The sequence below is a fragment of the Hyperoodon ampullatus genome, assembly GCF_949752795.1.
Source record: "Hyperoodon ampullatus genome assembly, chromosome: 2".
Lineage (NCBI taxonomy): Eukaryota > Metazoa > Chordata > Mammalia > Artiodactyla > Ziphiidae > Hyperoodon > Hyperoodon ampullatus.
Genome location: NC_136915.1, coordinates 57947777 through 57961667, shown reverse-complemented (window position 1 = coordinate 57961667; position 13891 = coordinate 57947777). Strand labels below are relative to the sequence as shown.

General features: G+C 39.9%; 1 protein-coding gene across 4 annotated transcripts in view; it reads right to left on the bottom strand.

Annotated features, from left to right (window-relative positions):
• Positions 1–13891, bottom strand: part of PDE4B (phosphodiesterase 4B) — a gene marked incomplete at both ends in the record, with an annotated part of 505104 nt that overhangs the window by 125815 nt on the left and 365398 nt on the right. For 3 of the 4 annotated variants that reach the window (XM_079698748.1, XM_079698749.1, XM_079698751.1), the window contains one exon: positions 10377–10571. In XM_079698748.1, the coding sequence (XP_079554874.1) occupies positions 10377–10571 (195 nt within the window). Of the gene's footprint in view, positions 1–10376; positions 10586–13891 lie in introns of all 4 variants that reach the window. The other variant, XM_079698750.1, reaches the window with a different exon arrangement.

Here is a 13891-nt window from a genome sequence, read left to right as displayed (position 1 = left end):
CCATTCTCTACATCTACATCTTTATTCCTGTCCTGCCCCTAGGTTCTTTAGAACCATATATATATATATATTTTTTGGATTCCATATATATGTGTTAGCATACAGTACATGTTTTTCTCTTTCTCACTTACTTCACTCTGTATGACAGACTCTAGGCCCATGCACCTCACTACAAATAACTCAATTTCGTTTCTTTTTATGGCTGAATAATATTCCATTATATATATGTGCCACATCTTCTTTACCTATTCATGGGTCGATGGACAGTTAGGTTGCTTCCATGTCCTGGCGATTGGAAATAGTGCTGCAATGAACATTGTGGTACATGACTCTTTTTGATTTATAGATTTTTCAGAGTATATGCCCAGTAGTGGGATTGCTGGGTCATATAGTAGTTCTACTTTTAGTTTTTAAGCAACCTCCATACTGTTCTCCATAGTGGCTGTACCAATTTACATTCCCACCAACAGTGCAACAGGGTTCCCTTTTCTCCACACCCTCTCCAGCAATTATTGTTTGTGGATTTTTTGGTGATGGCCATTCTGACTGGTGTGAGGTGATACCTCATTGTAGTTTTGATTTGCATTTCTCTAATGATTAGTGATGTTGAGCATCCTTTCATGTGTGTGTTGGCAATCTGTATATCTTCTTTAGAGAAATGTCTATTTAGGTCTCCTGCCCATTTTCGGATTGGGTTGTTTGTTTTTTTAATATTGAGCTGCATAAGCTGCTTGTAAACTTTGGAGATTAATTCTTGGTCCGTTGCTTTGTTTGCAAATGCTTTCTCCCATTCTGAGGGTTGTCTTTTAGTCTTGTTTATGGTTTCCTTTGCTATGCAAAAGCTTGTAAGTTTAATTAGGTCCCATTTGTTTATTTTTGTTTTTATTTCCATTTCTCTAGGAGGTGGGTCAAAAAGGATCTTGCTGTAACTTATGTCATAGAGTGTTCTTCCTATGTTTTCCTCTAAGAGTTTGATAGTTTCTGGCCTCATATTTAGGTCTTTAATCCATTTTGAGCTTATTTTTGTGTATGGTGTTAGGGAGTGATCTAATCTCATACTTTTACATGTACCTGTCCAGTTTTCCCAGCACCACTTATTGAAGAGGCTGTCCTTTCTCCACTGTACATTCTTGCCTCCTTTATCAAAGATAAGGTGACCATATGTGCGTGGGTTTATCTCTGGGCTTTCTATCCTGTTCCATTGATCTATCTTTCTGTTTTTGTGCCAGTACCATACTGTCTTGATTACTGTAGCTTTGTAGTATAGTCTGAAGTCAGGGAGCCTGATTCCTCCAGCTCCGTTTTTCATTCTCAAGATTGCTTTGGCTATTCGGGGTCTTTTGTGTTTCCATACAAATTGTGAAATTTTTTGTTCTAGTTCTGTGAAAATTGTCAGTGGTAGTTTGATAGGGATTGCATTGAATCTGTAGATTGCTTTGTGTAGTATAGTCATTTTCACAATGTTGATTCTTCCAACCCAAGAACAGGGTATATCTCTCCATCTGTTTGTATCATCTTTAATTTCTTTCATCAGTGTCTTAGAGTTTTCTGCATACAGGTCTTTTGTCTCCTTAGGTAGGTTTATTTCTAGGTATTTTATTAATTTCTCTTTCAGATTTCTCTTTCAGATTTAATTTTTCTTTAATTTCTCTTAATTTCTTTAATTTCTCTTAATTTCTCTTTCAGATTTCTCATCATTACTGTATAGAAATGCAAGAGATTTCTATGCATTAATTTTGTACCCTGCTACTTTACCAAATTCATTGATTAGCCCTAGTAGTTTTCTGGTGGCATCTTTAGGATTATCTATATATAGTATCATATCATCTGCAAACAGTGACAGTTTTACTTCTTCTTTTCCAATTTGGGTTCCTTTTATTTCTTTTTCTTCTCTGACAGCTATGGTGAAAACTTCCAAAACTATGTTGAATAATAGTGGTGTGAGTGGGCAACCTTGTCTTTTTCCTGATCTTAGAGAAAATGGTTTCAGTTTTTCACCATTGAGAATGATGTTGGCTGTGAGTCTGTCATATATGGCCTTTATTATGTTGAGGTAACTTCCCTCTATGCCTACTTTCTGGAGGGTTTTTATCATAAATGGGTGTTGAATTTTGTCAAAAGCTTTCTCTGCATCTACTGAGATGATCATATGGATTTTATCCTTCAGTTTATTAATGTGGTATATCATATTGATTGGTTTGCATGTATTGAAGAATCCTTGCATTCCTTGGATAAACCCCACTTGATCATGGTGTATGATCGTTTTAATATGCTGTTGGATTCTGTTTGCTAGTATCTTGTTGAGGATTTTTGCATCTATGTTCATTAGTGATATAGGCCTGTAATTTTTGTGTGTGTGTGTGTGACATCTTTGTCTGGTTTTGGTATCAGGGTGATGGTGGCCTTGTAGAATGAGTTTGGGAGTGTTCCTTTGCAATTTTTTGGAAGAGTTTGAGAAGGATGGGTGTTAGCTCTTCTCTAAATGTTTGATAGAATTCACTTGTGAAGCCATCTGGTCCTGGACTTTTGTTTGTTGGAAGATTTTAAATCACAGTTTCAATTTAATTACTTGTGATAGGTCTGTTCATATTTTCTATTTCTTCCTGGTTCACTCTTGGAAAGTTATACCTCTCCAAGAATTTTTCCATTACTTCCAGGTTGTCCGTTTTATTGGCATAGAGTTGCTCATAGTAATCTCTTCGGATGCTTTGTATTTCTTCAGTGTCTGTTGTAACTTCTCCTTTTTCATTTCTAATTTTATTGATTTGAGTCCTCTCCCTCTTTTTCTTGATGAGCCTGGGTAATGGTTTATCAATTTTGTTTCTCTTCTCAAAGAACCAGCTTTTGGTTTTATAGAATCTTTGCTATTTTTCCCTTGTTTCTATTTCATTTATTTATGCTCTGATCTTTATGATTTCTTTCCTTCTACTAACTCTGGGTTTTGTTTATTCTTCTTTCTCCAGTTCCTTTAGGTGTAAAGGTAGATTATTTATTTGAGATTTTACTTTTTTCTTGAGGTAGGCTTGTATAGCTAGAAACGTCCCACTTAGAACTGCTTTTACTGCAACCAGTAGGTTTTAGATCGTCGTGTTTTCATTATCATTTGTCTCTAGGTAGTTTTTGATTTCCTCTTTGATATTTTCAGTGATCTCTTGGTTTTTTAGTAACGTACTGTTTAGCCTCCATATGTTTATGTTTCTTACGTTTTTTCCTCTGTAATTCATTTCTAATCTCATACCGTTGTGGTCAGAAAAGATGTTGGATATGATTTCAATTTTCTTAAATTTACTGAGGCTTGATTTGTGACCCAAGATGTTATCTATCCTGGAGAATGTTCTGTGCGCACTTGAGAAGAAAGTGTAATCTGCTGTTTTTGGATGGAATGTCCTATAAATATCAATTAAATCTATTTGGTCTATTGTGTCATTTAAAGCTTCTGTTTCCTTATTAATTTTCTGTTTGGATGATCCATCCATTGGTGTAATTGAGGTGTTAAAGTCCCCCAGTATTACTGTGTTACTGTCGGTTTCCTCCTTTAGAGCTGTTAGCAGTTACCTTATGTATTGAGGTTTTCCTATGTTGGTGCATATATATTTATAATTGTTATATCTTCTTCCTGGATTGATCCCTTAATCATTATGTAGTCTCCTTCCTTGTCTCTTGTAACATTCTTTATTTTAAAGTCTATTTTATCTAATATGAGTATTGTTACTCCAGCTTTCTTTTGATTTCCATTTGCATTGGATATCTTCTTCCATCCCCTCACTTTCAGTCTGTATGTGTCGCTCGGTCTAAAGTGGTTCTCTTGTAGACAGAATATATATGGTTCCTGTTTTTGTATCCATTCAGCAAGGCTGTGTCTTTTGGTTGGAGCATTTAATCCATTCACGTTTAAGGTAATTATTGATATGTATGTTCCTATGACCATTTTTGTAATTGTTTTGGGTTTGGTTTTGTAGGTCCTTTTCTTCTCTTGTGTTTCCCACTTAGAGAAGTTCCTTTAGCATTTGTTGTAGAGCTGGTTTGGTGGTGCTGAATTCTCTTAGCTTTTGCTTGTTTGTAAACTTTTTGGTTTCTCCATTGAATCTGAATGAGATCCTTGCCAGGTAGAGTAATCTTGGTTGTAGGTTCTTCCCTTTCATCACTTTAAGTATATCATGCCACTCCCTTCTGGCTTGTAGAGTTTCTACTGAGAAATCTGCTGTTAACCTTATGGGAGTTCCCTTGTATGTTGTCATTTTTCCCTTGCTGCTTTCAATAATTTTTCTTTGTCTTTAATTTTTGCCAACTTGATTACTATGTGTCTCAGCATGTTTCTCCCTGAGTTTATCCTATATGGGACTTTCTGCACTTCCTATACATGGGTGGATATTTCCTTTCCCATGTTAGGGTAATTTCGAATATAATCTCTTCAAATATTTTCTCGGGTCCTTTCTCACTCTCTTCTCCTTCTGGACCCCTATAATGTGAATGTTGTTGCGCTTAATGTTGTCCCAGAGGTTTCTTAGGCTGTCTTCATTTCTTTTCATTCTGTTTTCTTTAGTCTGTTCTGCAGCTGTGAATTCCACCATTTTGTCTTGCAAGTCACGTATCCGTTCTTCTGTGTCAGTTACTCTGCTATTGATTCCTTCTAGTGTATTTTTCACTTCAATTATTGTAGTGTTTACCTCTGTTTGTTTGTTATTTAATTCTTCTAGATCTTTGTTAAACATTTCTTGCATTTTCTCGATCTTTGCCTCCATTCATTTCCCGTGGTCCTGGATCATCTTCACCATCATTATTCTGAATTCTTTTTCTCGAAGGTTGCCTATCTTTACTTCATTTAGTTGTTTTTCTGGGGTGGGGTTTTATCTTGTTGTTTCATCTGGTACATAGCCCTCTGGATTGTAGTTCTTCTTGCTTCTTCTCTCTGCCCTCCTGTGGATGAAGCTATCTAAGGGGCTTGTGAAAGTTTCCTGATGGGAGGGACTGGTGGTGGGTAGAGCTGGTTGTTGCTTTGGTGGGCAGAGCTCAGTAAAACTTTAATCCTCTTGTCTGCTGATGGGTGGGGTTGGGTTCCCACCCTGTTGGTTTTTTGGCCTGATGCTACCCAACACTGGAGCCTATCCAGTCTCTTTGGTGGGGCTCATGGCAGAGTCTGGAAGGGCTCATGCCAAGAAGTATGTCCCAGAACTTCTGCTGCCAGTGTCCTTGTCCTCACGATGAGACACAGCCACCCCCTGCCTCTGCAGCAGACCCTCCAACACTAACAGGTAGGTCTGGTTCAGTATACTATGGGGTCACTGCTTCTTCCCCTGGGTCCTGGTGTACACACTACTTTGTGTGTGCCCTCTAAGAGTAGAGTCTCTGTTTCCCCCAGTTCTGTCAAAGTCCTGCAATCAAATCCCGCTAGTCTTCAAAGTCTGACTCTCTAGGAATTCCTCCTCCCATTGCTGGACCCTCAGATTGGGAAGCCTGACATGGGGCTCAGTACCTTCACTCCAGTGGGTGGACTTCTGTGGTATGTGTTCTCCAGTTTGTGAGTCACTCACCCAGCAGTTACAAGATTTGATTTTATTGTGATTGCACCCCTCTTACCATCTCATTGTGGCTTCTCCTTTGTCTTTGGATGTGGGGTATCTTTTCTGGTGAGTTCCAGTGTCTTCCTGTTGATGACTGTTTAGCAGTTAGATGTGATTCTGGTGTTCCTGCAAGAGGGAGTGAGAGCATGTGCTTCTACTCTGCCATCTTGAACAAATCTCCTCTCTAATTGCTTTAAGTGTAAGGTTAGGTTGTTTATTTGAGTTGTTTCTTGTTTCTTGAGGTAGGATTGTATTGCCATATACTTCCCTCTTAGAACTGCTTTTGCTGCATCCCATAGGTTTTGGGCCATCGTGTTTTCATTGTCATTTGTTTCTAGGTATTTTTTGATTTCCTCTTTGATTTCTTCAGTGATCTCTTCATTATTTAATAGCATATTGTTTAGCCTCTATGTGTTTTTATTTTTTACAGTTTTTTTCCAGTAATTGATATCTAGTCTTATAGCATTGTTGTCAGAAAAGATACTTAATACAATTTCAATTTTCTTAAATTTACCAAGGCTTGATTTGTGACCCAAGATATGGTCTATCCTGGAGAATGTTCCATGCACAGTTGAGAAGAAAGTGTATTCTATTGTTTTTGGATGGAATGTCCTATAAATATCAATTAAGTCCATCTTGTTTAATGGCTCATTTAAAGCTTGTGTTTCCTTATTTATTTTCATTTTGGATGATTTGTCCATTGGTGAAAGTGGGGTGTTAAAGTCCCTTACTATTATTCTGTTACCATCAATTTCCTGTATTATGGCTGTTAGCATTTGCCTAATGTAATGGGGTGCTCCTATGCTGGGTGCATAAATATTTACAATTGTTATATTTTCTTCTTGGATTGATCCCTTGATCATTATGTAGTGTCCTTCTTTGTCTCTTCTAGTAGTCTTTATTTTAAAGTCTATTTTGTATGATATGAGAATTGCTACTCCAGCTTTCTTCTGGTTTCCATTTGCATGGAATATCTTTTTCCATCCCCTCACTTTCACTCTGTATGTGTCCCTAGGTCTGAAGTGGGTGTCTTGTAGACAGCATATTTATGGATCTTGTTTTTGTATCCATTCAGCCAGTCTATGTCTTTTGGTTGGAGCATTTAATCCATTTACATTTAAGATAATTATCAATATGTATGTTCCTATTACCATTTTCTTAATTGTTTTGGGTTTGTTATTGTAGGTCTTATCCCTCTCTTGTGTTTCCTGCTTAGAGAAGTTCCTTTAGCATTTGTTGTAAAGCTCGTTTTGTGGTGCTGAATTCTCTTAGCTTTTGCTTGTCTGTAAAGGTTTTAATTTCTCTATTGAATCTGAATGAGATCCTTGCTGGGTAGACTAATCTTTGTTGTAGGTTTTTCCCTTTCTTCAATTTATATATGTCCTGTCACTTCCTTCTGGCTTGCAGAGCTTCTACTGAAAGATCAGCTGTTAACCTTATGGGGATTCCCTTGTATGTTATTTGTTGCCTTTCCCTTGCTGCTTTTAATATTTTTTTCCTTGTATTTATTTTTTGATAGTTTGATTAATATGTGTCTTGGCATGTTTCTCCTTGGATTTATCCTGTATGGGACTCTCTGTTCTTCCTGCACTTGATTGACTATTTCCTTTCCCATATTAGGGAAGTTTTCAACAATAATCTCTTCTAATATTTTCTCAGTCTCTTTCTTTTTCTCTTCTTCTTATGGGACCCCTATAATTCAAATGTTGGCACATTTAAAGTTGTCCCAGAGGTCTCTGAGACTGTCCTCAATTCTTTTCATTCTGTTTTCTTTATTCTGCTCTGCGGTAGTTATTTCCAGTATTTTATCTTCCAGGTCACTTATCTGTTTTTCTGCCTCAGTTATTCTGATACTGATTCCTTCTAGATAATTTTTAATTTCATTTATTGTGTTGTTCATCATTGTTTCTTTGCTCTTTAGTTCTTCTAGGTCCTTGTTAAACATTTCTTGTATTTTCTCTATTCTATTTCCAAGATTTTGGATCATCTTTACTATCATTATTCTGAATTCTTTTTCAGGTTAACTGTCTATTTCCTCTTCATTTGTTTGGTCTGGTGGGTTTTTACCTTGCTCCTTCATCTGCTGTGTATTTCTTTGTCTTCTCATTTTACTTAACTTACTGTGTCTGGGGTCGCCTTTTTTCAGCCTGCAAGTTCGTAGTTCCCCTTGTGTTTGGTGTCCGCCCCCAGTGGTTAAGGTTGCGTCAGTGGGTTGTGTAGGCTTCCTGGTGGAGGAGACTAGTGCCTGTGATCAGGAGGATGAAGCTGGATCTCGTCTTTCTGCTGGGCAGGACCACGTCCGGTGGTGTGTTTTGGGGTGTTTGTGCCCTTTTTATAATTTTAGGTAGCCTCTCTGATAATGCGTGGGGTTGTGTTCCTGTCTTGCTAGTTGTTTGGTATGGGGTGTCCAGCAGTGGCGCTTGCTGTTTTTTGAGTGGTGATGCATCTTAGCGTTGAGACGGCAGTCCCTGTGAGAGCTTTCACCGATTGATGTTATGTGGGACCTGGAGGTCTCTGGTGGTCCAATGTCCTGAACTCAGCTCTGCTACCTCAGAGGTTCACGTCTGATACCTGGCCAGAGAACCCAGACCCTTTTGGGAAGTGTGAGGTCTTCTGCCAGCATTCAGTAGGTGTTCTGTAGGAGTTGTTCCACATGTAGATGTATTTTTGGTGTATTTGTGGGGAGGAATGTGATCTCCACATCCTACTCCTCCGCCATCTTGAAGGTACTCACTCTTTTTTTTTTTTTAAAGGGAGAATGATACTAGTTAACTTACATATATAATCCTTACTTGCCTAAATCTAAAGTTGGCAACTCTATGTAGGTTCTAAAGTTAGGGGAGAATTTTTCCTGGTTGGTAAAATTGAAAAGAGGGTAACCATTAGTATTAGGAACCTGAATGCAGAGTCGTTCAGAACTAGATGTCTGTTTCTACAACTATAGACTTAGTTGGACTGTGGTCTTGAAAGTCTCTTCATGTTCAAAATTTCTATAACCTTTTGGTCCTAAGTAAGGAATCACTGGAGTTTAATCTGAAATTTGGTTAGAACCTACTGGGAAGCCTCTGAGTGACCCTGAGATGCATCAGGCTGTTTGTCAGGGGTCTGGGGGTGGGGGGTGGGAGGAGGCATTAGCTGCCTTCCAAAGCTAGTCTTTCACCCGTGAAGCACTATGTGAATGAAGCTCTAATTACTTCAGCTCAACACATCTCCTATGCTCTCCCTCGGGGGTGTCTAGAAAGCTGTTTGTTTTGGTGGAAGAGAGAATTCAAGGGATGTTCACTGTCAAAGCCCCCATCCAAACCTTGGTCAGAAACTTCCGTGGTTCTACATGATCTACAGCAAAGAGGTTACCTCTACTCCACTCATGTTTTCTACCTGATAGGAGAGGTTCTACTTTGCAGTTTGAAGAACATAAGTAAATAAAGTCCCAAAGTTTTGCCTATGGTCTTTCTTAGCTACATCAAGGTATATAGCATGGCATAGAGTCATGGGGGAGGGGCAGGTTTCTCATTTCTCAGAGTCTTCGTTTCATCATCTATAGAGTGGAGATAATAATGGTGCCTACCTGAGGGACTTTTGTAAAGATTAAAAGAGATAACGTATGTAAATGAACAGGGCCCTATAGTAAGCACTCACTAAATGTTTCCTTCCACACAGTAGCAGTGTTCCTCTTATCTTTCTTATTTAACTGTAACCTCCCTGAGAGCATGCAAACTTTTAGAGAATAACGTCTGTTTTTAACGCATCTGTGATTTTTTTCCCACTTTTCTGCTCACCTTTTATGCCCAAAGCCTGGCACACTGCATGGCACATAAGAGAGCTTCAGTAAATTTTTGCCAAATGAGTGAATAAATGAATTTTGGTCCACCCGATGATTGAGATATTTTAGGGCAGGGGTGCCTCTGTCAAAATTAGCTGATGAAAATTCCCTGAGGAGTACTTTTTATTGGTAGCTTTAAAATGCCCCCTGCCCCTTTCACAAGAGGGTGACCCTTTTTAGCTTCCTTTCCAACAGCAGAAGAGAGCCCAGTGGAATTTTCCAGGCTGGAGACTTTAGAGAGCTACTGATATTTTTATAACATATGATGTTAAATACAATTGTACATGTGCCTAGAGACCTTTTAAGGCATGAATCCCAGCATCCAATTTTATTTGGTTTCAGAAACTTAATAAACAAGTAACACAACCCGGTCGTTGTTTTTTAAATAAAAATTAGAGATCTCCAATTAATAGCAGCAAAACAGAAACATCAGCCATGCTTAATAGGGCGGTGGAGTATGTTCTGTCTCACCCAGGAGCCAGGCAACAAGTGGGCATTGTGTTAAGGTTCCAGAGAAGGGACACAGACATGTGACTAGATGACAGCTTCTTAAATGTTGCCCAGCAAAGGCCACTCAGAGAGGATGCGTGTCACCAACCACCATTTTCCTTCTCTGCTGTAGCCTCATGCAAACTGCACATGCCTTGGAAAGTTTGAGTGTGGTTTGCAAACAGTGTTAAGGTTCTCATGCCATAAACAATTCAGCAGTTCAGGAAATGAAGCCAAATAATAATTTTTTTTAAGTGTCAATAACCGAAGTAAATCAAACACTGTTGCCTGAGGTTTTAAACACTCTTGGGAACCCCGGCTACATATTTCTCATGCAAGAGAGCATTAATATCCTTAAGGTGGTCATCGTTGTCACCTCTGCTCTGTTCATTTTTCTCCTCCCTCTTTCCTGTGGGTTAAAGGGGAACAGTGTTGCTGCTCTGATGTGATGGGGTTAAAGATGACATAAGTGTGAAACTGGGAGCCAGACAGCTCATACTTACTGCTCATTTGGAAGTGAAGAGTTTCTCGACATCGCCTTTGGTGACAAGTCATAGTCGCTGTCTGATCTATAGAGAAAGGACTCTCTGCGTTGGCTGTGCCCGGGAAAGGTGGTGTGAAGCACCAGCCCAGAGGAAGAGCTGGCCTGGGGATCCAGCGGGCTCCGACCTGGGGAAGGGCCATTTTCCACATCAAAGCTTAAAGAGAAAAAAGGAAACTGGTCACATGAGAAACATAGAGAAGGGCATCTGACATACATACATGGAGAACCCATGCGTGCCAGGAACTTCACATAGCACTTCACACTTCATGGAAAATTTTAAGGCTCCAAATAGCTCTGAGTTGCAGTCATTCTCATTTTATACAAACGGAACAGTCCCACAGAAGTTCAGTCATCAGCAGAGACTGGAGCCAGGATTTGACCCCCGGAGCAAAATCCCATGGCCTTTCAGCGGCATGAGCAACATTGACAAATTCATAAAATAAACTGTTGATAATAAGCGACTCCAGATACAGCATCTAACACAGCTCTAAGTGCCAGATACTCAACTATCACTTGAATGAGTCTTCTTAGCTGGGAGGCTTCTTCCTGCCATAAATAAATATCACAGTCTCATTAAAGATACAATGTGCACATTTCTGAATGTTTCAGGAACAAAGTGCTATCCTGAAAACATCCACAGGCTGATTAAACCGGAGGCCCAGCCTGACACTTAATATTTATATGCAAGTTTAAGCACAGACAACGACTTAATTAATCTGATAATGCCGAAGAGCCCTCCAGGGGTGCAGAGCTTTCTCTCTGGAGGAGGATACAGCTACTGACTCTGGCAGAGGAGTGCCGTTAAGATTTCTGGTCAGTCTACCTCACTCTGGAAAGGTACCCTCAAGTCCAGAATTATTTGAACAAGCTCTGATCAATGAACACACAGGTGGGAGCAGTAGACATTTTGTCTGTTGTTTACTCTCTCCTGGTCCTGGTGTTACTTTAGGCACTGTGTCCTTCCCATACTCTCCACCATCCCCTATGCACTTTTCCTGCATGCACAACCTTCCTTAGCCTCAGATTGACAGTAACCCTCTTGCCTAGTATTTCTCTAGACAACTCACTGCTCTCTGGCTAAAGGTCTGCAGAAAGGTGTTGGAGAAGTACTGGGATAAGGATGCTCTCTTTTCCAAGCTGGATCACAGTAGCGGGCTTCCTTTATACTCATCCAGCTGCCATAATTTATTTCTACATTTGTGGTTCTTTTCGTTCACTAGTTCTTATAGCCTTCTCTCTTGGGGTGGATTTTGCATATATATTTTTATTTTATAAATTGCTTTCTGATCTATTATTCCATTCACAACCCTTATCATGACCCTATGAAGTATGTAGTATGATCTCAGTCTACATTTGAGGAAAATGAGGCTTAGAGAGATTTTAAACACCTGCTCAAAATCACAGGCTAGTAACTGTACAGTAAGAATTGGAAGGTCCAAGTCTTCCAATTCAGTCTTCTACAACCTCAGACTTCAGTAATCACAGAACTCCAGAATGGCTCACTGGGTCACTGAGTGCAGTTTCCCCTCAGTCTCTACACTCAAGCAAAATGTGTGTTTGGCATGTAGAGAGTCAATCGGATTATGAGCAACCTTGGCTGTTATCGTGGATGAAGACAGGGGAGGCAGTAAATTACCCTGAGGCTGTAGGTTTCACTGAAACAGGGAAAGAAGAAATGAAAGAATTCAGGGTCATAATGCTTCCCCGGAGACCATTCCGAGAAGCTGCTTTTAGCCAACCCACAAACTCCAGGTGTCTGATAAGAAGCAGCAAGTGAGAATCTCCAGTTAAGAGAACAAGGAAGAGCCATAACAATCCAATGTATGTATTTGGGCTTTCATGGTACTGCAGATGGATTTTCACAGCAGGCTCACGGTCTGGGATGGGACTGTCTTTCAGAGACTGCAACAAGCAGGCAGGTGGGCAATCACACACTTCAGCCTGTTTGCCAGCCTGCCTGGAGGTAGAGCTATGTTGTAAGGCAAATACGTTGCAGCAAGTGAAAATATAATGTAAGCTGACTTGCACACTTTCCTTGGGTGAGATCTGTACTAGTTGTTGAGTAAAATAAAGAGCTCCTTTGTGGATAAGGACTCCTTTGTGCCACCCAGAGCTTGTAGAACTAGGACTTGATGCTGGCTCTGAACTCTTCTTATGGACAAAGAGGGAAGGCTCTTAAAAGGTAAAGATGGGACTACATAAAGCTTAAGAGTGGGCATAAATAAACTTTGAAATTTCATGAGTAATCATGTTGTAATTCATTTGGTATCTATCTGTACAGCCTTTATGGGTATTAAAACATTGAAATCCTTTTTTTTTTTTTTTTTTTTTTTTGATGTGGACCATTTTTAAAGTCTTTATTGAATTTGTTACACTATTGCTTCTGTTTTATGTTTTGGTTTTTTAACCCCGAGGCATGTGGGATCTTAGCTCTCCAACCAGGGATTGAACCTGCACCCCCTGCACTGGAAGGCAAAGTCTTAACCACTGGACGGCCAGGGAAGTCCCTGAAATGCTTTTGTAACAGTTGGCAGCCAGCCACTGCCCCAGACCGTCCAGGATCTGCTGATGACTGGAACAGCAGGGGGCCTCTAGCTTCAGCACGGTGGCCTGTGTCCTTTTAATTGGTCAGTGCCCATGTGGTATCAGTCATTACATATTATGAATGTCACTGCTGTGTACATCTGTGCTAAAAGCTTAGAAGAGGTGCCAAGTGGGTATGCCTACCAAACTCTCAGAACTTTTTCCATTGAGGGTTTACACCAGGACTCTACCCTCTTTCCTGCTGCAGGCATTCCTAGTGGGCAGAAAGTAAGTCCACAAGTATTACCCTTTAAGTAGATGTCACAAAGCATCTGCCCCCAGTGTTAGCAGGAGTACCAGGAGGTTTGGTCCTGCCAGGTAAGCAGGGACTAGGCCCAGACACTAAAACTCCCTCCATGCTGCTTTCCTTTGTTTTCTTCTTTTCCTTTTTTCTTTCTTCTTTACCCTGCCTAAACTCATAGAAGAGCTTGCGGGAATTCAGAAAAAGCCAAGGAAGAATTCTCTGGGGCAAAGAAGCAGTTTCAGGGAGACAAATGGCCTTTCATATTCCCTGGGGCACTGTTTCAAAGCAACCAACACAGATGTACAACTTAGGAACAAACATGAATCACCAACCAGACACCAGCTTCAGTCACAGCAAAATTAGTGGGCAGACATCACAATAGGTCCCACAGATCCAGGGTGGGAAGAGGGGTGTGGGCAAGGGGAAGACGGAGGACAGGCTTAACAAGCAAAACGAACATGCCGCATAAACTGAAACACAATTAGGGAAAAAACAGAATCTGAGATATCAGAAGCGAACATACAAATGGGGTCATTATTTATTTAGAGTAATTTTTGGCCCTGCCTTAATCAGGACTCATATTTCACCTTTAGGCTTCTTTATATTAAAAAATACTATTATAAAAATAAATAAGAATGTTATGTAAA